The 27,136-nt window shown below is 43.1% G+C and overlaps 1 protein-coding gene across 1 annotated transcript in view; it reads right to left on the reverse strand.

Moving 5' to 3' along the window:
• Positions 1-13,749: 13,749 nt before the first annotated feature.
• Positions 13,750-27,136, reverse strand: part of LOC309584632 (E3 ubiquitin-protein ligase UHRF2-like) — a 377,453-nt gene continuing 364,066 nt past the window's right edge. The window contains exons 12-16 of the mRNA XM_082300767.1: positions 22,064-22,201; positions 21,114-21,237; positions 20,580-20,740; positions 16,473-16,571; positions 13,750-14,851 (exon numbers count right to left, since the gene is read on the reverse strand). Coding sequence (XP_082156893.1) covers positions 14,705-14,851; positions 16,473-16,571; positions 20,580-20,740; positions 21,114-21,237; positions 22,064-22,201 — 669 coding nt within the window. The 3' untranslated portion in view covers positions 13,750-14,704. The remainder of the gene's footprint in view (positions 14,852-16,472; positions 16,572-20,579; positions 20,741-21,113; positions 21,238-22,063; positions 22,202-27,136) is intronic.

Consider the following 27,136-nt stretch of genomic DNA (forward strand, 5'->3'; position numbering starts at 1 on the left):
ATATGGAACTTGTAATCTGATAAATACCAAGCTGAATGCAGCTGTTGGCACGCATGATTTTGGAGGAGCGCTCCCCCGTGCATTCCAGCGCTGGAATAAACATACCTATTTTCCTACTTATTTAGTAGTGGAGTCTTTTCTGCTCATCATAATCGCGCTGGGACCCTCCTACATCACTGGGAATCCCTTCCATGACACAGACCCTGCCCCCACAGGGAATTCCTTTTGCATCACGGGCTCTGCCCACATTCCTGCCCCCTCCATCGGCAGCCCCTCCCCCAACCCCACCTCCCCCCTCGGTTCCCATGCCTCCCCCCTCGGTTCCCACAGTCCCGCAGACCCGGAAGGGAACAGAGACTGGAAGTTTATGGCTGCCCCAGTCATGTACAATAGGCAGGGACAGAATCCCCAGTGGGAACCATTCCTGTTTGTCAATTTAAAGGAACTGTGTAATGTGGGATATGCCCAGCCACTGCCCTGGAGGGATGTCTGCTGAGAGAAAAGATTTCGCAATCGCCCAGCAGGACTCTCTGGGAAGGCAACTACTTTTGGGTCATGGCGAGGAAAGGTAGACCCACAATCCTTTGGGAGACATTATGCAGATCGTTCTGTAACCCATTGGTCTGTCCCAGACCCTCTGTAATCCATTGGTCCCCTTGCTGATCCCCTGTATCCCTATAAAGGCAAGCTCCCTCAAACCCCTCGAGAGAGGTCGTCCGTGGCTCTCCCCTTCGCCGGAGGGGACCCATAATAAAGCTACCTTCGTGCGGAACCAGCCACATGGGCCTTCTCGTCTCTCTCTCTGGTCTGGTTTGGCCTGGAGGCAGCCCTGCAGAGCTGAGCTGGAATCACGAGCTGATATCACTAAAGAGCTGACAGCCTCTGCAAGGGCCCCTCTGCCAGCAGCTGAGAGGAAGACACCGGACCCCGGGAAGGCGATTCTTTTCGGGACCATCTCCCCGGACCGGTCATCTCTTCCTGGGTCACAGCCTAAGACCCCACCTCCAGCTGTAATAGTGTAAGGCTGCAAATGATTTTGGGCGAGAATCTCCTTATTTCAAAAGCCTAGTACAGGCTACCTTTGCCGAGAGCATTTTAGTGCCGCATGATATTAAAAAGATCATGTCTTGCCTAGTCTCCCAGCCTGAATATCTATTGTGGGAGAGAACATGGAAAAGGCTGCTCTGGGATCTCAACGCGAGTTACCAGAGAGATTCCAAGAGATCAAATTTAACCCTAGAGCAGCTATGTGGTGAAGACAACCTGGAAAAGCCTCTGGATCAGGCCCGGATACTCCCGGAGCCAGTCCTGGGTGACTTAAAGTGGGCTGCGGAAAGGGCTTTATCTCTTACCCCCACAGGTTCCACTCCCATGCTAGCTTTTCCCATATAAAGCAGGAACAAGGGGAAGGTTTCATCAAATTTGTAGACCAGTTAAAAGGGGCAATAGAGATCCAGGTCGAAAGCATAGAAGCTCAGACAGAGCTGCTTAGAACTTTGGCAAGAGATAATGCAAATGCAAGATGCCAAAGTGTCATAAGAGCCCTCCCCCTGGACCCTGCCCCCACCCTCGACCAAATGGTAGAAGTATGCACCAAACTAGTATGGGAAGAATCCACAGTTAACCCAGGTTTCCAACAAGGGGTGGTGGGTGCAATAACAGCAGGAAAAGACGATAATGAAAGGCCCTGGTGTTACAATTGTGGAAGTTTTCAACACTTCGTAAAACACTGCCCTGAACCCAAAAGATCTAACGGGAACAGAAAGCCTGTTGTTACAGACTGTTCTACCTGCAAGCACCAGCCGGGAAACGGGCAGTGAAGCGCGGCCTGGCCCCGCGCAACGACACCATATCAGCAGCCATCTCTCCCTGCCCTACCACCCATGCCACGGACAGTGACTCCTCACCACAGTAGGAAGCAGGCGAAAGACTTCTGCTTGTGAGTACCTGTGCACACCTTTTCCATGACAGAATTCAGCAACCCATACATGCAGGTTTAAAAAAACTTCTAGACAAAACAGTGGACATTTTAGTAATCGGAGACATCGTGCGAGGTCCACCCGAGCTCTCTATTTCACCTGAGGTGCACAGGATGGACCCCAGTGGACAGGTACAGATTGCTGTCTCCTGTGCCAACACCCCTTGGTTTCTACAAAAGGGTCAAGTGGTAGCACAGGCTATCATCTTACCCGAGTACTTCCCCGGGTTCTACAGGACGCCGTCCACATGGTGGGCAGAAGTAGTGGGACGGGACAAACCAACCCTTCATTGCAAACTGCACAGTGGGAAATCCACAGCTACACTGACGGGGATGGTCGATACAGGGGCTGATATCACCATCATATCCAAAGCAGAGTGGCCATGGCAGTGGGGACTTAAGCCAGCTGCTGGGGTAGTTATGGGGATTGGGGGTTCTGAAGCATCTATGAGGAGTACAAATAACATCATTATCGAGGGCCCAGATGGACACTATGCATCCATCAGGCCATTTGTTATCCCATCAGGTTTCACCTTATGGGGCAGGGACCTCCTTAGCCAATGGGGGGGCTCAGCTGGTAATCCCACCTCCATCTCAGGATTTTTAGTTGGGGCCATTGGAAAGTGTGCCACTCCAGCTCTTACCTGGAAGACAGGCAAAGCTATCTGGACCGAGCAGTGGCCCCTATCGGCTGAAAAGCTGCACGCGCTTGAGTCCCTTGTAGAGGAACAGCTGGCCAAAGGCCACCTTGTTCCCTCCAACAGCCCTTGGAACTCCCCTGTCTTTGTTCTAAAAAAGCCAGGCGAAGACAGATGGAGGCTTCTGCAGGACCACTGGAGAATTAATGAGGTAATTGAAGACATGGGTTCCCTGCAACCCGGCCTGCCCTCACCCTCAGTGCTCCCCCAACGGTGGAAGCTTGCTGTCATAGACATTAAAGACTGCTTCTTTGCTATCCGATTACACCCACACAATGCCCCTCGGTTTGCCTTCTCCGTGCCATCCCTGAACCAGCAGGTCCCCATGCGCAAGTACCATTGGCGAGTTCTACCCCAGGGTATGAAAAATTCCCCGACAATCTGCCAGTGGTATGTCGGACACGTCCTGTCCCCTATCAGGAAAGAGTTCCCCAGGGCCATCCTACTCCACTATATGCATGAAATGTCGATCTGTGCACCTGATGACAATTACTTGGACTTGACCCTCCAAGAGACTGTCCGAGCCATCGAGAAAGCAGGGTTTGAGATTCAAACCAAGAAGACCCAGCGTACCTGCCCATGGACTTACCTTGGGCTCTGCATCGGTGAATGGACTGTCATGCCCCAGCAGCTCACCATCCAAGACGACCCTAAGACCCTCCGGGATTTGCATCAGCTTTGTGGGTCCATCAACTGGGTACATCCTCTGCTGGGTGTTACGATCGAAGACCTCTCGCCCCTGTTTGACCTTCTCAAGGGTTGTGAGGACCTGGACTTGCCACGTGCCATCACCGCGGAGGCCTGGGAAGCCATCGGTAAGGTGCAGCTCGCCCTGTCTTCTTGACAGGTTCACCGGACCCTTCCACACCTGCCTTTCAGTTTCATTGTTCTAGGTAATGTACCTATATTTCATGCCTTGATCTTTCAGTGGGACTCAGTGCAGAGGGACCCTCTAATCATCATAGAGTGGATCTTTCTGTCACATCAGTCGCCCGAAAGCATCACAACACCACAGGAACGAATGGCCCTAATGCCTTAAGAGGCCTCCTAGAAACAGAGACTAGACAGGAGCAAGGGAATAAAAGTAGGTATTTATTTGAAAGGCCTTCAAAGGTACCCCCTGGGCAGCCACAGGCTATTGCCAAGATGGACCCCAAGATGGACGATAGGTCACGAGTTCTTCACACTTTTATAGGTTTGGTTCATTTGCATATCAGGGTTAATTCTCCAATTAAAGCTTCAGTTTTCCCCTCAGCTTACCCCCCCCCCCCCCCCCCCCCCCCCTGCTTAGCAGCTCTTTGGTTTATACTTTTGGGCCTAGGACAGCCTAAGTGTCCTTGAAGAGCAGGCCCAGAGAGGCTTTGTTATGTCTACCTAGCACAAGTGAGCAGAAATTAACAGGATACAAGAAACTTCAGAGTTACACACTAAGCAGTACAGAATTTGAAAAATTTAAAAGTTAAAACCTAAGGCATCATTTCCCCCCTTTAGAGGCTTGACAAGGCCTCCACCTTGGTGAGACTCTATTCCAAATATTCTAAATATCTACTAATAATATGTATCTAACAGCAGTATATATCTATAAACAAGAATTATAATTACAATCATTATAAACAATCTTTAATCCAGGGTCGGTTTGGTAACCACGAAACCAGGGTGTGGAAGATACAATCAGCTTTGAATGTTATCCAATGTAAGATCTAAGTTAATTCTCAAATTGTAAACAAATTTTGTTGATCTTTTCACTTCAGTTCACATGTCAATTATTAGTTTTGTATCCAAATGAATGTCTTTGGATATACTTTGGACTAGAATCATATGCAAAATTTAGTTCCAAACCTGAGCCAGGGTTACCGTGTAGATAATAAGCACAAGAAAAAAATCATTTAAACTACATCATCTTCGTTTGTATCAGTCTCTGTTTTCTCAGTTGTTTCAGGAGCAGAAGCCTTCTTAACTCTGGAGTAGTGAATCCAGGGTCCTTTGCCAGCGACTTTGACTGTGGTGAGGGTGGTCAGCAAAATCTGGAGTGGTCTTCTCTACTTGGCCTGTAGAGGATCACTCTCCCACCACTTAACATAGACCCAGTCTCCAGGCTGGAAGGGATGTGCAGGGGTGTCCAGTCCTATGGGTCTGGATAACACAATGTAATTCTGGAGCTTCTGCAAAGTAGAATCTAAGGCCATTAGATATCTCTGCAAATCAAGTTTTCCCCTCATGTGAATTTCACCTGGAACATGTGGAATTTGATATGGCCTGCCATACAGTATTTCATAGGGACTGATATTATCCCTCTGCCTCGGTTGTATGCGGATCCTCAGTAAAGCTATAGGTAAGGCCTGAACCCATGTCATGGATGTCTATTGACAAATTTTGCTAATTTGTGCTTTAAAGGTCCCATTCATGCGTTCCACTTTACCACTTGCTTGGGGTCTGTAAGGTGTATGCAGATCCCAAGCAATTCCCAAATTCCGGATAACTTCTTGAATCGCATTTGCAACAAAATGTGGTCCCCTATCCGAGGACATACCCAAAGGAACCCCAAACCTTGGTATTATATGATTAAGCAAAACTTTCACCACCTCCTTGGCTGTGTTAGTGCGACAGGGGTAAGTTTCAGGCCATCTGCTGAAAGTGTCAGCTAATACCAATATGTACTTGTATCCTTCTTTGCATGGTAACTCAGCAAAATCTATTTGCCAGTAATCTCCAGGAAGATCCCCTGCCTTTGTTACTCCTAACACAACTCTTTTTCTTGTATCAGGATTGTTTTTGCAGCAGATTTCACACTTGCTCACTACTGACTGTACAATATCTGTCATTCCCTTTCCTATTACTACCTTTTTCAGATGTTTCAGAAGATTTTCAACCCTGAAATGTGTGCTTTCATGTTCTCTTCGAGCTAGATCTCAAAGGATTAGAGGTGGGACTACAACCTGATTGGCAGGTGTAACAGCCCATTCATTTTCTGTGATCTCAGCCTTAAGAAACTTAATTAACTTGTGGTCAGCCTGATCATATTTTGGGGTGAAACCTGACAAGTCCATCTTTTTTTTTTGTGGAATTACTGCAAGAATACCTTTTTCTGCAGCCCTTTTTGCTGTTTCATCAGCAAAGTGATTTCCCAGTTCTGGAGTGGTTTTCCCTTTCTGGTGACCCCTACAATGCATGATAGCTACTTCTGTGGGTCTTTTGATGCTCTCTAAGAGGGCAAGGGTCTGTTCAGCATGTTTGATCTGGTTACCTTGAGCGTTCAAAAGTCCTCTCTCCTTCCAGATGGCTCCATGGGCGTGGACAACACTAAATGCATATTTAGAGTCCGTCCATATATTTACCTTCTTTCCTTTGCTCAGGTCTAGGGCCTTCGTTAATGCAATCAGCTTGACTTTCTGCGATGACACATCTGCCTGCAGGGCCTTCACCTCGATCACCTTGTCCTGGGTGGTTACTGCATAACCCATCATTCGTTTACCATTTCTCATGAAGCTGCTCCTGTCTGTAAACAGCTCCCAGTCTGGATTTTCTAGGGGCACGTCCTTCAGGTCTGGTTTGCTGGAATAGACCTCCTTGATTGTCTGCAAACAGTCATGCTCAGGCACATCGTCAGTTAAGGTAGAGGACAGAAACATGGCAAGGTTAACAACAGAAGTTGTTTTCAGGGTAACATCATCCTGTTCTAACAGCAGTGACTGATATTTAAGCATTCGGTTGCTGGACAGCCAATGTCCTCCTTTCTGTTCCAGTACTGCTGGAATGTGGCATGTGGCACATACACTACAATGTGTTGTCCAAGGGTGAGTTTCCGGGCCTCTTGAATCAGGATGACAGTAGCCGCCATGGCCTTCAAACACCCAGGCCACCCTTGGCTAACATTGTCTAGCTGTTTGGAAAAGTAGGCCACAGCCCTCCATTGGCTTCTGAGGCGCTGTGCTAATATGCCCAGTGCCACATTAAGTCTCTCATGTGTAAAAAGTTCAAAAGGCTTAGTCAAGTCTGGTAAGCCCAGTGCTGGGCCACCATGAGGGCCAGGGGCTTGCCTCCAAATCCTCGCTGGGTGCGATTTTGCATGCATACATTTGCCATTAACAGTTGGTAACTTGGAGCATTTGCTCCAGACAAACTAACATCTCCAGTACGCTCTGGACAGCTACACAGGCCAAATTTCAGTCCACAAACCCAAACATAAGCTGTTTACACAGCATTCAATCTGGTTCCAAAATCACTGCTAAGTCGAACCCCTCTCAAAGATCTGACAGGCTTTACAGATGGTTCAGGCTCTCACAAATCTGTGATGACTTGGAAGGACCCCAGGACACAGATGTGGGAATCTGATGTCCAGGTGGTAAAGGGATCCCCACAAATTGCTGAATTAGCTGACGTGGTTAGAGCATTTGAAAGATTTCAAGAACCATTCAATTTAGTCACAGATTCGGCCTATGTAGCTGGCGTGACCACCAGAGCAGAACACGCCCTGTTAAAAGAAGTGGCAAATCCCCAATTATACCAACTGCTCTCAGAACTGGTCTACCTTCTCTCTCACTGAGAGAACCCTTATCATGTGATGCATGTAAGGTCACACACAGATCTGCCAGGACCCATCGCAGAGGGAAACCGGAGAGCTGATGCCCTGGCCATGGCTGTGCACAGTCCCAATTTACCTGACACCTTTGCACAAGCCAAGTTAAGCCATCAGTTTTTCCACCAGAATGTTCCTGCCCTCATTAGGATGTTTAACATCCACAGAGATCAAGCAACGGCAATTGTAGCGACGTGCCCTAACTGTCAACATTATCAGGTACCATTGTTAGGCACAGGGGTAAACCCCCATGGCCTCAGCAGCTGCCAATTGTGGCAAACGGATGTCACCCATGTCTCCCAATTTGGGAGACTGAAATACATCCATGTGTCAGTAGACACTTTCTCTGGAGTTGTCTTTGCCTGTGTGGGAGAAAAGGCCACAGATGTAATAAAACACTTTCTCCTTGCCTTTTCTACCCTGGGCGTGCCCAAGGAAGTGAAAACGGACAATGGTCCTGCCTATGTTTCTAATAAAGTGCAAGATTTCTTTAGTCAGTGGGGCATTCAGCACACCACAGGCCTACCCCCCTCCCCCACAGGACAATCTATTGTTGAAAGGACCCACCAAACTCTCAAGAGGGTCCTTGACCAACAATGCGGAGGTGCAGTGGGTAATTCTCCCGTTGTGAGACTCTGCAAAGCTCTCTTTACCATCAATTTTTTAAACAACTCCTTCTCAGAAACCACCTCCCCCATATTCTGACACTACCAATTCAACACAAGCCAAATTAAAGGAACAGCCACCTATGTTGGTCAAGGATCCAGAGAGCTGTCAAATTCAGGGACCCTTTCCACTGATCACCTGGGGGAGGGGATACGCTTGTGTTTCCACACCAGCAGGTTTGAAATGGGTGCCAGGAAAGAATATAAAGCCCTACCTTGGACCACTGACAACAGCTCCTGAGGACACAAGAAAAAATGCAGAAAACCCTGACGCTGAACCCGAGAAAGACGAGACTAGTGCCGCCTGGAGGTGACGTGGATGCAAAGTGACAGGCCATGTGAACATCTAATTTGCGCCCCCTCCAGACAGTTTCAGTTTAAAATCCCCCTGAACCCCTCTGACCTTCCCTCATGGTTTCCCTGCCCAAATAATCCTTTACCCTTCCCATACCCCATACCTACCTTCTTTTTTGTAAAGGGAGGATGGAAAAGGGAAATTGATAAAGGGAGAACAAACATTTCCAGTTTCAGATATTCTCCTCGAGTGATTTGATCTTTCAATAATTTGCCATGATCCTTAACAACTTTGTTTGAGACCCTTACAGAGACACCGGTCCCAACTCCCCCGTGGAACCTGGCACCTGTCACCCTGCCGTCTCCTAGATGTCCCTAATCCAAGCAAGTACCCAGAGACGCTGCTGTGACTACAGGTGCTGTGGCTGATAGGAGCATGGAAATAGCAGCCTCGGTAGCCCGGAAAATCTACCGCATCCAGCACTGTCAAAGGAACTCGGGACTTGTTGGGACATTGGGAACTTGGGGGGGGGGTTGCCTCCTTTTGGGGGCTTTGCGGGTGTTTCTGCTTGTTCTGCCATCTGTTCATTGTTTGAAATACTGCCACAACCCTGGACCCTCACTGTTAAAATCAAAATACCCCTTCCCCACTCATACAAAGGGGAAGAACGGTTCCCACCTTGATTAGTTCCAAGTAAGTGGAGGAAGCCTTCTTTTAAAATAAATTAGGGGGAGATGTTGTGGTGGCTAAGTCCACTTTATACCCCCTATGTTACTTTAAAGTGGTCTCTCCCTACACCACTGTGCTAGAAAGTTCTCCCTTTACCGAGATTCCACTGGTCACTGACTCTCTCCCCCCTCCCATCCCTTCTCCCATTGGCTCCTGTTATGTCACTCAACCTTGCCTCTGCCTCTAACCCTCAGACTATTGGCTTTGGATGCTCTGCCTGCCTCTGGGACCCTTCAGGATAAAACCACACGCGGGCTTCGTTCTTGGTTCTTTGTTTCCCTTTGAGTGTGTTTGCACCATTAAATGCCTCAGAATTGCATGCAGAGAACCCCTCTCGCCTCTTCGTCTCCAGTTCATGCTTAGACTGTGTGTGTGAGTGGCTGTTCGCGACTACCTGCAAGGGTGAGATTGTTTGCACGCGTGGGTGCTAGCAGAGTGCCGCCTAAGCATCTCCACGAGGGACCCTGTGGAAAAAACATGGCATCGATCCTCCGACGCCCTCATTCCATACCTTTCAGGGAGTTATAGAGAGCAATGAAGTCCCCCGGAGCCTCTTTTTCTCCAGACTAAACAACCCCAGCTCCATCAGCCGCTCCTCATAAGAATTGTGTTCCAGCCCCTTCACCAGATTTGTTGCCCTTCTTTGGACACACTTCAGCACCTCAATGTCTCTCTTGTAGTGAGGGCTCAAAACTGAACACAGTATTCAAGGTGCAGCCTTACCAGTACTGAGTACAGGGGGACAATTGCTTCCCTAGTCCTGCTGGCCACACTATTTCTGATACAGCTAGCTCATTTCATTCAACATCCTGCAGCTGATCCTGCAGGCAGCTCCCAATTTGTACCAGTGATTAAGGCACCTGCATGGACTTTATCTAAAAGTGCAGCAGGAAGCTCTTATAGGAACATCCTTCCTGTTTGACAGTAGAAATTATGACTAGAATTGCTTTCTTGTAAGAAAAGCCCATAATAGCTTTTATGACCAAAAAGGAGGAACTTCTCCATGGATGGGATCCGCCCAGCATGCTATGGGAAAATCCATCCAGGGTTAAGCTAATGCTGCATGAACTGTGGTTCCCAGCATCTGATGGCATGTAAGATTTACTCACTATCTATATTCGTCTTTTTATTCTATCTTATTATAACAGCTATTTTATTAAGCCATTTGTTGTCAGGCCTTTTTTATCCAGATCTAGGTGCACCCTGCTCCCTCTCTCTCAAGTCCCCCTGCCTGCACAGAACAGGATGCAAACCTTTTTATTCCAGATGCACATCTTCCCATCTGTTCCCATCAATCAGTTGATATTAAAAAAAAATTGGCTTCTGAGACTGTCCATATAGTTGTTAGGATAAACTTTACATGTTGTCTTGGGGTGACTTTATGATGTGTATCCCATATCGCTGCCCTATGCCCAGAAATTAATTTTTGTACCTTTCTATGCCTTTAAACTGAGCCTGAGAGGGGGAAGGAAAAACCTTTTCAAAGCAGTTTGCAGCTTGTTCAAGGTCACACAGAGATAGAGACTTTTTTTTTCAGCTGCGGGAGGGAAGGGAAGCACCCGGCTTGCTTTTCTTTCCAGCCAGCTTTCGGCAGATTTTTTTCCCCCAGGTCTTTTCTCCTTCGGAGTGTTGAACTTTTGTTTTCCTGGGACTTCGGGTTTTTTTCCTTTTCTCTCTGCTGGACGGTTTCAACATCAGAATACATTGGGAGGACTTTCCACCGAGGCCTTGGCCCTGGAGGTGGGCCCACCACCCCGTCCCAGCTCCAAGGAGGGGGAGAAAGAGACCTATGGAAGGAATCTAAATTTTCCCAGGTTTCTCTCAGCAGGGCAAGGGGTTTTATTATTTAGCATTATTATCCTTTACCCGTGTGTTTGTTAAATAGTTTTTGCCTCTTTCACTTTCCTTCGAGGAAAATTTATTTTTCCCAAACCTGGTGGGGGAGGGGTGGTTGTGCCTTCTCTCAGAGGATATATTTCTAAATTTGACCAAGCTGGCACACATGTGTTAACTTTAAGATGAAGACACCAATGTAGTGTATTTGAAAGGAACACAAGAGGTTTTCTGGCACGTCTATGCAGATACCTGAGTTCAATCGAGTTACTTTGTTGCTGAGTTATTTTGTCACTACATAAAGTAGTAGTCCTGCAAATCAGGAAGTATGTACTATAGTAATATTTAGAGTGGAGAAATGACTGTACAATTTTACATCATCCAAAGAGTAACCACTAGAACTTTATGGTATACAGGCACATGAATGCCTGGGGGTTTTCTTTGCAGTGACAAGAATGAGGCTTGTATTAATAGAGCCATTTTAACTACTCTACTTTTGTGTCCTTCATGGTAAAGGTTTTGGAGTTGCAATTCTTCATTACCTACTTAGTGACTTCCAAAGGGAATTGAATTTTACAGAGTTTGCACCATCATATGAAAGGAAGAGGAAACAGATAAGCCATTGTTATATACAGAGAGAAATTCAGCATTAGAAAATTTTAGACTTCTTCAATAATATTGAAAAATATTTAATAGACATTGGTATAGTGTCTGTTTCTCACGCTTTCACGTGTCAGAGGAAAATAACTTTCAGGGATGGGACTATGCAATTACACGAATTTATTGTTTAAAATAACAAACACATCAGTCCAGGCGTGAGATTTTACAACACCTCCAAGTAATGGCGACTAGTCACAAGATTTAGGGTTACATCGTAATTTATAACTTTCTAATCCAATAGATACTTAAAACGACACTTTGTTTTGGATTTATGACCTATCACCTGTGGCACTTCTCACTGCAATGCAGCTGTGTCTTGACCAATAACTTCTCATGTCACGTACACACAGATGTCTCTCTTATACCATCTACATTCTTAACTTAAACTATATAAAATCACACTATTATATTTTAAAACCCTTCACCAAAACACCCAGTGTACAATTTTACTTGTAATTATAGGAATACAAGTTTGTAATCCTTTTGCTTAAAGTCCACAAATCTCTGTCAATTAAGACAGACCTAGTCTCCTCCAGGGTTGTAAATCAAAGCCTCCTTTAATTGCAGGAGTTTCTACTCTTCTGTCTCCCACAGTATAGCACTAAAGGTTTACAAATTTGTGAAATACTACTACAAACTGGACTTTTAATATAGGTGAAAACAGTGGACTTATTTTCAGTTGCCACTAACTATTCAAAATCTTGTCAATCTGATAATTACAAACAATTGTGCTTAAGTCATTAAAATGGTCTGAAAAAATAGTTAAGCCAAAACCATAAAAAATAAATGTAGGAACTTCCTATAGTTGTCCTTAAACTTTGTGACAAATAAATATAGACTAGGGGGAAAGCTAGGTTGTCTAGTAATCAAGAGTCATGAATTCTTCTGACTAAGAAAAAGAAAAGTTAATATTTGGAATGGTTTCTTGCTACACATTTAACTGATAGGGTGAATAATTCAAATTTATATTTTCTAGATTTTAGTGTGTTTTGAGGAATGTTACCAAGCTTAGTTTAAGACTCAGGAATCTAAATTAAAAGCTGCCTTTTCCAAAACAGTTTTGATAAGACTTCTCTAATAAAATGGTGCATTTATAGTATCGTACCTCACCAATTCAGTTTGTCAGCTTTTTACTAATTCAAAGGTCATCAAAAGGTTTAAAATACTATAGACTTTTGTTAGGTGCATATTACACAGATGCATGTGCTGGTTACAAAGGTATAATTTTTTACCATAAAAAGCATTGAGTTATAATTTGGGAAATCTATGGTTTTAGGAAACAGTCTACAGTTCTCAAACTATATGCTTAATATTAATACAGTAGTTAGTTGCATATTGCCTGAAACCTCATTTCCTAGTAAGTACAGAAAAAGATCAAAAGCCGAACATTTAACTTCTGAGTTGTTCAACAATGCGTGTCTTCAATGTTATGTGATCAAAGATGCTACCAACATTAAAACATTATGCATTAGTACAGTGTAACTGAAATTCCTTATCTAAAACTAACTTGGAAAAAAAGAAAAAAAAGCAATTACATTTGTCTGATTCATTATAGAGGGGAAGGTGAAGGCAAGGTTTTGAATCAGAGATTTTCATCATAAATGTGCCCATACTTCTCTAATATGAATGTACCTGTAGACAAGCACTCAGAAGGGGATTATCACTTTACATATAAAGCTATTAACAAATCAAAGATAATACCTTACTGATAGAACACAGCCTCAAAAAATATTTAACAGTAAATAATAAACAGCATTTCAAAGGTCTGAAATGAGAATTGACGAAAAAAAAATAGTATCTAGTTGTTATTTTTCTCCAACATCATAGCATATCCTCTTTGTAGACTACACCATTGATACCACCCCATGACTACTTAGACACCCCTTTTACTGATCACTGTGCTAGGATCCCACAACATAAATTGCTAACAGGAAGGAAAAACTCTCTTCCACAGCAGGTCCCAGAACTCCTGCTCTGATATATAGAGGTAGGGCTACTTGTGCTTGTCTCAAGCAGATGCCTCAATAGTTGCATCTGTAGCAGAAGCACTGCTACAGGTGAAATATGTAAGACCCTGAATGAGGTTAGATTTTTTTCTTAAGTCATGGTGCAGGGGAGGCATAGTGGCTTAGTTCATTTGAGCAAACATTCTTCTGTTTTCTTGATGAATGAATTAAGGTATATGAAGAATTGAGTTTGAAGAATAAGAATCCTGTCTAAAGGTAATATTCCGTAGTCTGAAAAAAAAGTATCTTAATTTTAAATGTAATAATTTGACAAGTTTGAATAATACAAAACCCACAAAAATAGCAACATTTCTGAATCATAAAATATTTAATAATGTATATTTTGGGGGAATATATTGTATATAAAATTTAAGGTCACCATATTAAGCAATTTAAACCCTTTCAAGCTAGCACTGTCTTCAATGCTGTATAGATTTATTGCCACTGATACAAGACCTACTAAAAGCATACATTTTAAACTAATACAAAAATGGCTTTTTTAATATGTTTTTTTTTGTACACAGCTACTGCCTTTAATATCTGTTAAGTGCAAAACAACACAGATCACTTTACATTACTGCAGCAACAATGCATTCATATTGTTCATTAGTCCTTAGTAGTCAGCTTGCATGAAATACAAGAAAAAGCACAGTGAAGCTCACAAAAATAGCGTAAAAGTCAACCTGTTCTTGAAAAAATACACAATAATGGAAGAAAGACAAAAAAAGGACTATGCACACCACAGATTTTTCTGTTCTTTAATCCAACTGACTTAAGTGCTATTTGGTTTTTGTTGGTTTATTTTGGGTATTTGGGTTTTTGGCCTTTTTGTTGAATCAACCCACATAGACTAGACATGAGTAAAATTAAGAAAGCAGTGGTAGCTGAAACTTTATGAAGTATTTTTCTTCCCCATCTTTTTTTTTCCTCTTCCTGAGGTAGTTGCAAAAAACAAATCATAATTTAAGCACCAGTTAGGACTCATCACTTAGACTTAAAGCTTCTGGTTTGGTGGTTTTTTTCCTCCCTTTAAAAATTATTTGTCAGCTCACCAAAACTATCTTTGAAGTTAAAGACAGCAGAGATTTAGAGTTCTCACTACATGAAGAAAGATGGCAATGGGGTGGAAGATGATTAGCTGATTCAAAATGTGGCAATAGATTAACTTCCATCAAGTTGACTGGTTCACTGTTGACTTTTAGATGTTTATTCTCCTTTACTGTCTATAAAATCAATGGGAGAAATATAAAATTATTTGAACACATCATCGTCCTTTACTGTAACCGGGGAAGAATTGGTCAAGTAGTGCCTGTAATATCTTGTTAGGAACCATGGCGTAGCTCTTTCCAAGGTCATAGCGGCAGGCAGGACAGGTAAAAACTTCAGCTCGGAAAGAGCGCTGTAAACAGCTCTGGGGCATACAAAGACAAAGAAGTAAAAGTGTTACAGCTTTTGCTTTTCATCAAAAATTTAGCTAGCAAAAATTAAGTAATTACTAGGAACCAAAGATGCAGTTTCTCACATTTCCAGAAACAGCAAGTTCTTACTGAGTTCTCTTGCCATATTTGTGCCTTTACAACTGAAATAATGTATTTGGTTTGGCTGGGGTGTAGTTAATTTTCTTCATAGCAGCCTGTATTTGTCTGTGTTTTAGATCTTTGACTAAACCAGTGTTGATAATACACCAATGTTTTAGCTATTGCTGAACAGTGATTGCACAGCGTCAAAGCCTTCTCAGTTTCTCATTCTACCTCCCCAGTGAGTAGGCCAGGGATGAGCAAGAGGTTGAGAGGGGACACAACTGGGACAACTGACACCAACTGACCAAATGGATATTCCATACTGTTGTGCTGGAGGGTGGTCTTTCCAAAGTAGTCATTGCTTGGAGACTGGCTGGACATTGGTCTACTTGTGAGAGGTGGTAAGAAAATGCCTTTATATCACATTTTTTCCCTTTCCTTTTTTTTCCTCTTTACTTATTAAACTGTCTTTATCTCGACCCATGAGTTTTTCTCACTGTGGAAAGGATTGAGTGAGCAGCTGGTGGGTGTTTATTTGCTGGCTGGGGTCAACTCATCACAAAGGACTTAACTAAATAAATCTTCTTTTGATTAGGAGGCAAAGCCTTGAGTCTATCAGGCATTTAAAGTGTTACTACTGATATACTTCATTTTCCCTAATGTGTTTCAGTGAATCTACCCACAGTTTCTTTCTAGCATTTCTGTTAGAGTGCTGTAAGTATTCCACAGTTTCATTTCAAGATGTAGCTGAACATACAGGTGTATAGCATTTTATCTAACAATCCATAGCTATTTCATCTCTATAAGACTCAGTGTTTAAGCCTCATGAGTAGAATAAAATAGGTTTCAGACTACAGTATCTAAAATATGATTATGAATGTTGCCTTCTTTTTTTGCTTGTCTTTCCAAACTGCAGACAGTCCAAGCGTATAAGTTAAATATGAAAATTTTATGTGGGCCAATCTTTGCCCAAAGAACAACACTGTCTGTCAGTCTATACCTTAAAACAGTAATTGTGTGTTACTTTATAATTAGTCATTGATAACTTCAGATTCTATGCTTTGAAGTTGTTGCCATTAAACATTCTCCATGTTTTTTTCTATGACTCAGTATATAAACCCCCTCATAATACTTTACCTCTATGTAACAAGCAGCTCTTTGAAGGAGCAGTCTTGCTCTATTCTAATTTCTTAGCTACATAAAATTAATCTTATTGTACTAACATCTAGCTCTGGAACAAACCAATTGCAAGCATAGCTCTACTAATTACAAGGGAGTGATAAACTTGATACATCATGTCTATAAGAAATTATACTAAATACATTTCCACTTTTTTTTAGATAAAATGAAGATTAATTATATAGCAGCCACACAACTGGAAGCAAGCACGTTACATTTCTTGCTCTGACTCCTAGGCAATAATTATTGTCTTCCTAAAATATGTGCTGGTTTTGGTGATCAATGTCTCAGAGCCAAGAACACAGTCCAGAGCAATACAGGGATTATTCTTACTTTACAGATGTTGTGGAGACACTCTGTTGTCACTGGCTGGTAAACCAGCTCCTGACAGCAGACACACATAAAAGATTGTTCCAATTGCTTCAGGAAATTCTAGTATAGGACAAAAGAAGAGAAAAATAGAACTATTAGAGGCACATTCACAAATATGCAAACAAAAAGGTGCATTTTTAGTTAAAATTATTAAAGGTTTTTTAAAAGATAATTTGCCTAACTACTGCAATTATTACCTATATTTAAATTATAAATTCACAACCAAATTCACAAACCTAAACTGGGTAAAAAATTTGGCCTTCATAGCATTTGGTAAATGCAGAGATAGATTCATGAGATACTTGTTTAACATCCTTATTATTCCTCCCAAACTCACAGTTAGCATTGTCTAATAATGCTACAAAACTGCTAGGAGTTTTTAAATCCAATATTCAGTGTGATAGGACAGTTGGACATTGCAAAGATTGTTTACACTGAAACTTTTCTATTGCGACCATCATGTCTCAGTCCAAGTTACAAATTTCCTTCCAAAGCCTACCACAATTGCTCCTGTATTAAGGGACATTTACATAAAGACATTCCCACACCCTCTGCTATTACCTCTACCTGTCTTCTGCTCATTCCCTATATTGTTGATGTTCACAGCATCTTGTTCATTCTTATTTCCTCAGAAGCGAACCTCTATTGTGCTCAGTGCAAGGTATACATTTAATAAATTATGTTTATTGCATTAAAAAACTTTTGTAAGGTTCATCTTATATCCTTCACATCTATGAGAAGCAGTGTGGCTAACAAAGTATTTAGAAAGCAAGTCCACGAGCAAATAATTTCCCTGCTTTTCATAGAATCATAGAATGGCCTGGGTTGGAAGGCACCTTAAAGATCACCTTGTTCCAACCCCCCTATGTGAGGTATGCCCAGCCCCTGCCCTAGAGGGAGGCCTGCTGATAAGGAGATTGCATAACCTCCCAGCAAGATCCCCTTGGAAAAGGCAGCAGTTCTCAGTGAGGGTGAGAGAAAACAAGAACCGTGATCCTCTGGGAGACCCTATGTAGATTCTTCGTAACCCATTGGCTTCTACCCTCTCCCACCCACCCTTGTATCCCTATAAGATCTATCCTTCTCCCCCTTTGAGTGCAGCGAGCTCGTCCCTAGCCTCCCCTTCACAGGGTGCGGACTAATAAAGCTGCCTCATGCGGAACTGCTAAATGAGCCTCTTGTCTCTCTCCTCCTGGTCTAGCCTTGCAGAACTAGAGCTGAAATCACTCTTGCTGAAATCACTAGAGAGCTGACAGCCTGCTGAGACAGGCACCCCCTGCGGAGGCACCCCGGTGGCTGAGGGACCGCCGTAGACCTCTGGAAGACTGTCCCTTGCGGGACACTCTCTCTGGGTCAGTCACGGCTTCCTGGGTCTGAGCCACAGACCCCAACCCGGCTGCAATACCCCTACTATGGACAGAGATACCACCCACTAGATCAGGTTGCTCAGAGCCCCATCCAACCTGGCCTTGAACACTTCCAGGGATGGGGCAGCCACAGCTTCTGTGGGCAACCTGTTCCAGTGTCTCACCACCCTCACAGTAAAGAATTTCTTCCCAACATCAAATCTAAATCTACCCTCTTTCAGTTTGAAGCCATTTCCCCTTGTCCTGTCACTACATCACTACATGCTCTTGTAAATAGTTTATCTCTATTTTTTTTTGTAGGCTTCCTTCAGGTACTGCAAGGCCACAATTAGGTCACCCTAAAACCTTATCTCTCTCCAGGCTGAACAAACCCAATTCACTCAGCCTTTCCTCATAGGAGAGGTGCTCCATCCATCTAATCATCTTGGTGGCCTCCTCTGGACTCACTCCAACAGGTTGATGTCCTTCCTGTGCTAGGGACCCCAGAGCTGGATGCAGTATTCCAGGTGGGGTCTTACTAGAGCAGAGCAGAGGGGCAGAATCACCTCCCTTGCCCTACTGGCCATGTTTCTTCTGATGAAGCCCAGGATGCGATGGGCTTTCTGTGCTGAAAGTACACATGGCCAGCTCACATCCAGCCTCTCCTCCACCAGCACCCCCAAGTCCTTCTCAGCAGGGCTGCTCTTGATCTGTTCATCCCCCAGCCTGTATCGATACTGGGGGTTATCTTGATATCTATTTTCTACAAGTCAGAGAACTAAGATTTTGAAGGTTATTTGGTTGTACATTATTATCAGTAAAAACAAAACAGAGAGCCCATCAAGCCTGATTCTTGGCACAATTCAGAGAATTTGGAAGCTAATAAATGTATTTAGTGATCATCGGTATAATTTTGCACATCAGTGATGGGAAAGTGATTGCTGCTGCTTTTCAAAGGGAAAGAAAAGTACCTTTTTCACTAAGAAATTCACCTCTGCACCTGCTGGAGGTATTTAATTGGTTTCTTGAGTCCTCACTGAAATAATCTGCAATAGGTAAAAGAACCTTACTGGTTTTCAGTCTTCTCAGAGCAACTCTGAAAAATGTGGGATAATTTTTGTGACATAAATTTTACACATACAAGCATACTCACTCCAGTATACAGTTATAAAAAGCAGATATAAAGTTGCTCAAAAGATAGTTATTTTCAGTACTTTAAATAGTATTAGATTCATCTCAACTGAAAAATTATAATTAAAGTTGAATGGTTGTTTCAAGCATTAAGATCACACAGAATCACAGAATTAACTAGGTTGGAAAAGACCTTTGAGATCAAGTCCAACCTATGACCTAACACCTCCTCATCAACTAAACCATGGCACTGAGTGCCACATCCAGTCTTTTTTTAAACACGTCCAGGGGCGGTGACTCCACCACCTCCCTGGGCAGACAATTGCAGTGCCCAATCACTCTTTCAGTAAAGAATTTTTTCCTGATGTCTAACCTAAACTTCCCCTGGTGCAGCTTAAGACTGTGTCCTCTTGATCTCAGTGGTTGCCTGGGAAAAGAGACTGACCCCCACCTGACTACAAGTTCTTTTCAGGTAGTTGTAGAGAGTGATAAGGTCTCCCCTGAGCCTCCTTTTTCCAGCCTAAACAACCCCAGCTCCCTCAGCCATTCTTCATAGGGCTTGCATTCCAGGCCCTTCACCAGCCTCGTTGCCCTCCTCTGGATGTGTTCAAGCATCTCAATGTCCTTCCTAAATTAAGGGGCCCAGAACTGGAAGGTTTATTTTTTCATTGCAGCTATCTAATGGTAGTTGTGTGATTCCCATTGGAATTTCTATATGGCTTTCACCACAGGCAATCAAAATTATGGGCAGGAAGCTATAGGAAAATAGCTTTCTAGTAACTGGATTTCTCTTAAGATAGTGTTTTCTTCTGCTTTAGAAACACACATCTACTGTATTTTGTCACATAAGTAAGTTGAAAGTCTGATTATTTGCAAACTCACCAGACAACTCACTGATAAACAAAACTTTACAGTATCAGCTCCTGTACAAGTACAGTAGTATTATAGCAATACTAGTACTGTAAGTGGAAGAACAAGGAGTTACCAGATGGTTTTTTCTGTCAAAGAAGCAAAGTAAATAGCCCCTTGAAATATGCAAATTAAGTCATTTATTACATTCATTTTTAGGCATCCATTCTTCATCTAATGTTTTGTTCTTTCACTGACTTGATAGTGACCTTCACCATTCTGATACCTTGATTTATTTTTCTTCTGCAAAACAGCTAAAATAACTATGAATTGGAACATCAATAAAGCTAATTAATGCTCAAAAACATAATATTTTGTAGGATATTCCATCAGAGACTAATTAAAAAATATCCACAGGTGTCTTCAAACTTGAACTATCCTTGCTATTTTCTTGACAACTGGGAAGTATTTCCTCTTTTGTACTTAAGGTTCTTTCTATAGTGAGTGAAATAATCTGCTAAACTTGAGTTAAAATATTTTCATTTGGTATCTAAGTCTCAATATAACAGTATTTCTTCTGTATCCTGAAGTGAATGAAATTACATGCCCCATCAGCTGTTTCTAAACAGATAGTATGTATTCAGCAATTTTAAGCAACCTAGATTTTAACAAAGCCTCATTTCTCCTAATTCTATATAAAGAAAGGTTAAAAATGAGTAATTTAAACATATTGCAAGCATACTGGTCCTTCCTTAAGAGAAGCAAGTACTTCGTCCCACAATTTCTGGTTCATACAGTCTTCTTTAATCAGCCACTGCTGTTGCTTGGTCAGTTGGAAAGCTTCTCCTTTCTCTCCATCTCCCATTCTCATGGCTTTGGATGTATTTTTAGTCTCCTCTATACCTGTCGAAAATTATGACAAGATACAGTAACAGTGGTGGTTTGAACTATTGAAAAGGGAAGACAAAATTATTTCTAGAAAGCTAAAACATGAATCACATCTATGTAATGATGCAATAAATCTCCGATTCAAATTGGCCAGATTTATTTTGAACTATAGATCATAATTACATAGAAGATTGTTCATATTTCTGTGAAGTTTAAGGAAAAGAAATCTTATACGTATGGAAGAACACCGTAAGATCCCCAGCTTCCCACTTTTATACTGAGTGCTTAACACACATTTGGATTCCAAATGACTTCCAACTTTCTTGTAGTTTTCATACTATTGGCTTATGTATAACTTGACAGAGCTCTAAGAGGTAAAATGAAATACCATCATCAATTGTCCTTTTATGGTTTCCATTATCCTGGCTGGTTTTCTCCTGTTTCCCACTTTGCTTCTTAACCTTAGCCTTTCTCTCTTTATTAGCCATGGCTTCCAAATAACCTTCTGGATACTAAAAAAAACATTAAAAACAGATTTAAAACAAAATCCAATGGCATCTGGAAATTCCTAAATACTGACAAGTTTATTTTCTAAAAGAATCGAAACCCCTATGACTACATATTGAAATAATATAAAAATATTTTTAAAACCCTATATAAACAGGAAAGCTTTTAAATTAATATATTTTTAGAAAGATGTAGTTAAGTTAAAGGATCTGATCTAGAATAGATTTTATTAAAAGACACCTTACATCCATAGCTACAGCTCTAACTACACAAATCAGAAAGCTAAAGTTGAAGATGATGTCATGTAGCAAAACAACCCATCCAAAGGAAATTATTGGCTTGCTGAGGAAAAAAAATACTACTTTCATTCTTCTCATCTGCCACAAATTTTGCAGTGCCTAAGTTCCTGCCTGAAATATGTTATCTGTAATAGTTCCTCAATAATAGGTTACAATTAGAGAAAAATACATAAAACCACATATTTTTTAAAATTCTAAGAAGAGACTCAACTACTGCAAGAGTTACTTTTATAAATCTTATCCCATGTAAGGATCACAAAATTGTATTCAGTTATTTCCTGATCCATATATACAGAATAATTTCCTGTTAACGCATAAAGCTTAATCAACAATTCTTTCTGCTTTGCAAATATCATAGTTTTTCAAATTAGAAATATTTCTAAAATATAAAAATATTTTTGTATTAGATCCTGCCTCGTTGTAGTATATGAAAAATAGCCCTGAAATTTTATTCACAGTCCTAGTTTTAAAATTTGAGATTCCATTTACTTGAACAGAATATCACAGCAACTTGGTGAACACTGATTCTGACCTGTACACTCAGACCCAGTTTCTTTGACCGTTCGATCCCTTCTGAAGTCCAAGGTGCGGGTTCAATATCATCTCTCCTCAGAAGATAGCGCCAAACTAAGAACCCACATTTCCCAATTTCTGGCCAATATTTTACCACCTAAGGATAAATAACAACATGCTTATATTTTTGCTATCACAGTAGATCATAGAATCATAGAATTATTTTGGTAGGAAGGGACCTTAAAGATCATCTAGTTACAACCCCCCTGCTATGGACAGGGATGCCACCCACTTGGTCAGGTTACTCAGGGCCCCATCCAACCTGGCCTTGAACATTTCTGGGGATGGGGCATCCACAACTTCTCTGGGCAACCTGTTCCAGTGCTCCACCACTGTGCTGGTTTTGCACAGCCTGGTTTTTGGTAGCGGGGGGGGCCACAGAGGTGGCTTCTGTGAGAAGCTGCTAGAAGCTTCCACCATGTCCAGCAGAGCCAATCCTTGATGGCTCTGAAGATGGACATGCCGCTGGCCAAGCCTGGGCCAATGAGAGAGGTTGGTAATGCCTCTGTCATAACATATTTAAGAAGAAAATCAAAACAAAGTGGGCATGCACAGTTTTTTTTCTACCCAGAGGAGGAGGTGAGAACATGTGAGGGAAAATGACATGGAGACATCAAGGTCAATGGAGAACGAGGGGGAGAAGGTGCTCCAGGGGCCAAAGCTGAGATTCCTCTGCAGCCTGTGGTGATGACCATGGTGAAGCAGGTTGTCCCCCTGCAGCTCATGGAGGTCCATGGGGGATGCAGAGATCCACCCGCAGCCCGTGGGGGAGGTGCTCACTCCAGGAAAGGTGCTCATGCCGGAGCAGGTGGATGCCTGAAGGAGGCTGTGATCCAGTGGAAGATCCGCGGGAGAGAGGGGATCCCTGCTTCCAAGCTGGAGCAGCCTGTCCTTAGTGGACTGCACCCCGTGGAAGAGCAACCCACGCCGCAGCAGTTTTGGGAGGAATGTTTGCCCGTGGGAGGGACTCACACTGCAGCAGTTTTGGGAGGACTGCTGCTCATGAGATTTGGAGCCATGCTAGAGAAGTTCACAGACAACTGTCTCCTGTGGGAGGGACCCCATGGTGCAGCAGGGGAAGGACTCCTCTCCCTGAGCAGCAGAAGAAAACCTTGGGTGATGAACTGATCAAACTCCATACCCTGTCTCCCTGCGCTGTTGGTGGGAAGGAGGGAGGGGTTGGGGAAAAAAAGGTGTTTTTTAAGGGCTTTGTTTACTTCTCATTATCCTCCTCTGACTCTGTAATAAATTCACTTTGTAGCTCTAATCTGAGCCTGTTTTGCCCTTGAAGTGTTTTCTCCCAGTCCTTATCTCAGCCCATGAACCCTTAGTTAATTTTTCTCTCCTCTGCCCAGCTGTGGCAGGGGAGGGTGAGCGAGCGGCTTTTGTGGGTGCCTGGCATTTGGCCAATGTCAAACCATGACAACCACCCTCTGAGTAAAGAAATTTTTCCTAACATCTAATCTAAACCTGCCCCTTTTTCAGTTTAAAACCATTGCCTCTTGTCCTGTCACTATCTGCCCATATAAAAAGTCCCTCTCCCTTGTTTTTATAAGCTCCCTTAAGTTACTGAAAGGCTGCAATGAGGTCTGCCCGAAGCCTTCTCTTGTCCAGGCTGAACAACCCCAGTTCTCTGAGTCTGTCTTCATAGGATAGGTGCTCCAGCCCTCTGATCATCTTTGTGGCCTCCTTTGGACCTGCTCTAACAGGTCCACATATTTCTTTTGCTGGGGGCCCCAGAGCTGGACACTACTCAAGGTGAGGTCTCACAAGGGCACAGTAGAGGGGGAGAATCACCTCCTTCGACCTGCTGGCCACAACTCTTTTGATGCAGCCCAGGACGTGGTTGGCTTCCTGGGCTGCGAGCTCACACTGCTGGCTCATGTCCAGCTTTTTATCCATGAGAACCCTCAAGTCCTTCTTATCAGGGCTGCTTTCCATGACTTCCTCTCTCATTCTGTACTCATGTCTGGGATTGCCCTGACCCAGGTGCAGCACCTTACCCTTGGACTTGACCTTCATGAGGTTCTTGTGGGCCCGCTTCTCAAACTTGTCCAGGTCCCCCTGGATGGCATTCCTTCCCTCTGTTGTGTCAACTGCACTGCTCAGCTTTGTGTCATCTGCAAGCTTGCTGAGGGTGCACTCAATCTCACTGTCTGTGTCATTGGGAAAGATATTAAAGAGCACCAGTCCCAAGACAGAGCCCTGAGGGGCACCACTCATCACCAGCCTCCAGCTGGACATAGAGCCATTGACCACAACTCTCTGGCTGCATCCATCCAGCCAATTCCTTATCCACTGAATAGTCCATACATCAAATTCATGTCTTTAGTTTGGAGATAAGGATGTCATGTGGGACTGTATTGAAGGCCTTACAGAAGCCTAGATAGACAACATTTGTTGGTCTTCCCTTGTTGACTGTTACTATCACTCCATCATAGAAGGCCACCAGATTAGTCAGGCACGATTTGCCCTTAACGAAGCTGTGCTAGCTGTCTCAGATCACCTCCTTGTCTTTTATGTGCCTTAGCATAGCTTCTAGGAGGATCTGTTCCATGATCTTCCTAGGAACAGGGGTGAGGCTCAGCAGTCTGTTGTTCCTCAGGTCTTCCTTTCTCCCCTTTTTAAAAGTGGGAACAATGTTTCCCTTTTTCACATCACCAGGGACTTCACCTGACCACCATGACTTTTCAAATATGATGGACAGTGGCTTGGCAACTACGTCAGCCAGTTCCCTCAGGACCCTGGGATGCATCTCAACAGGCCCTGAGCCAAAGCTGACCTCTAGATGAACCTTCCAACCAAATGTGATATGTATCCGCTCATTATTGAAGTATTATTAGCAATATGATAAATGTATTGCTTTATTGGCGAAACATGTATTTACCTTTCTGTATATAGAAACTGGACTAGGCCACATCTTGACTTGTTTGGAGGTGTAGGATCAAAGACAACTCCCTTGGTTCCCCCTAGAGCCCTGGCCAGGCTTTGGGAGAAACCCAATAGGAGAATGAAACCAGATGTTCCTGCACTAGAAGTAATGGTAGCTTGTTTATTCAACAATATAAAAGCTGGGCTTCTCTCACAGCAAAGTTAGGAAGCTTCATTGTCTGCAAAGATAGACACGCCACAAGATTTCCCAGTTACTGAGCGTGGCTCTCCAGTCCTTCACTGTGACAGCTTTCCCCATCTGATGTTTGTGGATCTAGATGAAGGGGTAAAGTATTAGGGTAACTGGTGATGTATCTTTCTTAATCGCTATAGGCAATCTTTTGTAGTAATGATTATGTGCATTGCTTATCTTATCCTTTTGTAATTCTTTGCTAATGCTTATGTGCATTGCTTAGTGTCTTGGATTAACAATGAAAGGTGTAACCAAAAGTATGTATTCTATTACCATCTACATAAACTGTTAAAATAGGTGGAGCGGCGTTCTTTATCTTCTCCATGACTCAGCCCTGGTAACTCCCTCTGGGGAAGCAGCAGCCACCCTGGGAGGGCCATCTCCACTAATGGGCCATCAAGGTCTCAGAGAATGAATCATAGAATTACATCATCCCATAGTGAGATGCCCCGCCCTGGGGGGAGGAACCAAACATTCCTACCTGGATATAATCTGAGGCCTGGAACACCACAAGAGCACTACCACTGGATTCCCAGAGGACAAAAGCCTGATAACCGCCACTGGACCTCCAGAGAAGGACCAGACCTTGCTACACACCACTTCGACAAAACCACATCCATCACTCCAATGGGACTGTAGCCACCATTTAATTGGGCTGTTACCACCACCCTGACCAACAGGGTGCCAGGTTGTATTCAGACTTTGTCAGTTTAAGCTGGTGTTTCTGTACTATTGCCTTTATTCTAATTTTCCTATTAAATTGTAGTTCTGGATTAGAATCTCTCACAAAATATTTGTGTGGAGTTAATCCCTCCCCTGGTTTGCTTTCGAACTAACACACTTGCCTTATCCTTTTGTGATTCCTTGCAGTTTTGCATTATAGTAAATTACACTATTCCTTAAATTAGCATCTGTGTCTTTGGTGCTGACCTTGCCCACCAGCAAAACAGCCCCATAGACTTGTGGCTATTCAGTTTCAAGTGGTCCCGAACCTTCTCTTCACATATAGTGGGAGAGACTTCACTCACTTCCCCCTCCACAGAGGATCAGGGACTTGAGAGAAGTGGGAAGCCTGACTGACAGTGAAGACTGAGGTGAAGAACTCATTGAGTTCCTCAGTCTTCTCTGTATCAGTGGTCACCAGTTTTCCCTTCTTGCTTATTGGGGGGAGGTACATGTGGGAACAGTACCAAGCACCTGGAATCTTAACAAAGATTAGAACAAGAGAATATTGACCCTAGAGGGTCTGCCACTCTGTGAGTTCATTGAGCATGCTGTGGGAAATTACTTCAGTGGAAGACAAATTGTATGTGAGTATGATTTACCGTGTGTACTAGTTTGAAAGCAAACCAGTGAAAGACTCCAAGTCAGAACTACAATTTAATAGGAAAATTAAATGCAATAGTACAGAAACACTGACAGAGTCAGGATACAACCTGACACCCTGTTGGTCAAGGTGGTAGTAGCAGTCGGATTACATGCTGGCTGCAATCCTGTTGAAGTGATATATGTGGTTCTGTTGAAGCAGTGATCCTGTAGAAGGGTCTGGTGTTCCTCAAAAGATTCAGTGGTGGTTATGCAGCTCTTCTCCTCTGGGAATCCATTAGGAAAGGGCTGGGTGTGGTGTTTCAAACCTCAGATTATATCCAGGTAGGAATGCTTGGTTCCTCCCTCTGGGCAGAGCATATCACAATGGGATGATGTAATTTTATGAGTCATGCAGTGAGACTTGATGGCCCATTAACAGAAGATGTCTCTCTGGAGGGAGTTATCAGGGATGTGTCATGGAAGAGATAAAGAACACTGCCCCACCTGGTTTTAACATCTTATGAAGATAGTGACAGAATACATACTTTTGGTTACATCTTACATTGTAACCTAAGACACAGTGATTGAAAACAATCACAT

Source organism: Coloeus monedula (genome assembly GCF_965178545.1).
Source record: "Coloeus monedula genome assembly, chromosome: W".
NCBI lineage: Eukaryota > Metazoa > Chordata > Aves > Passeriformes > Corvidae > Coloeus > Coloeus monedula.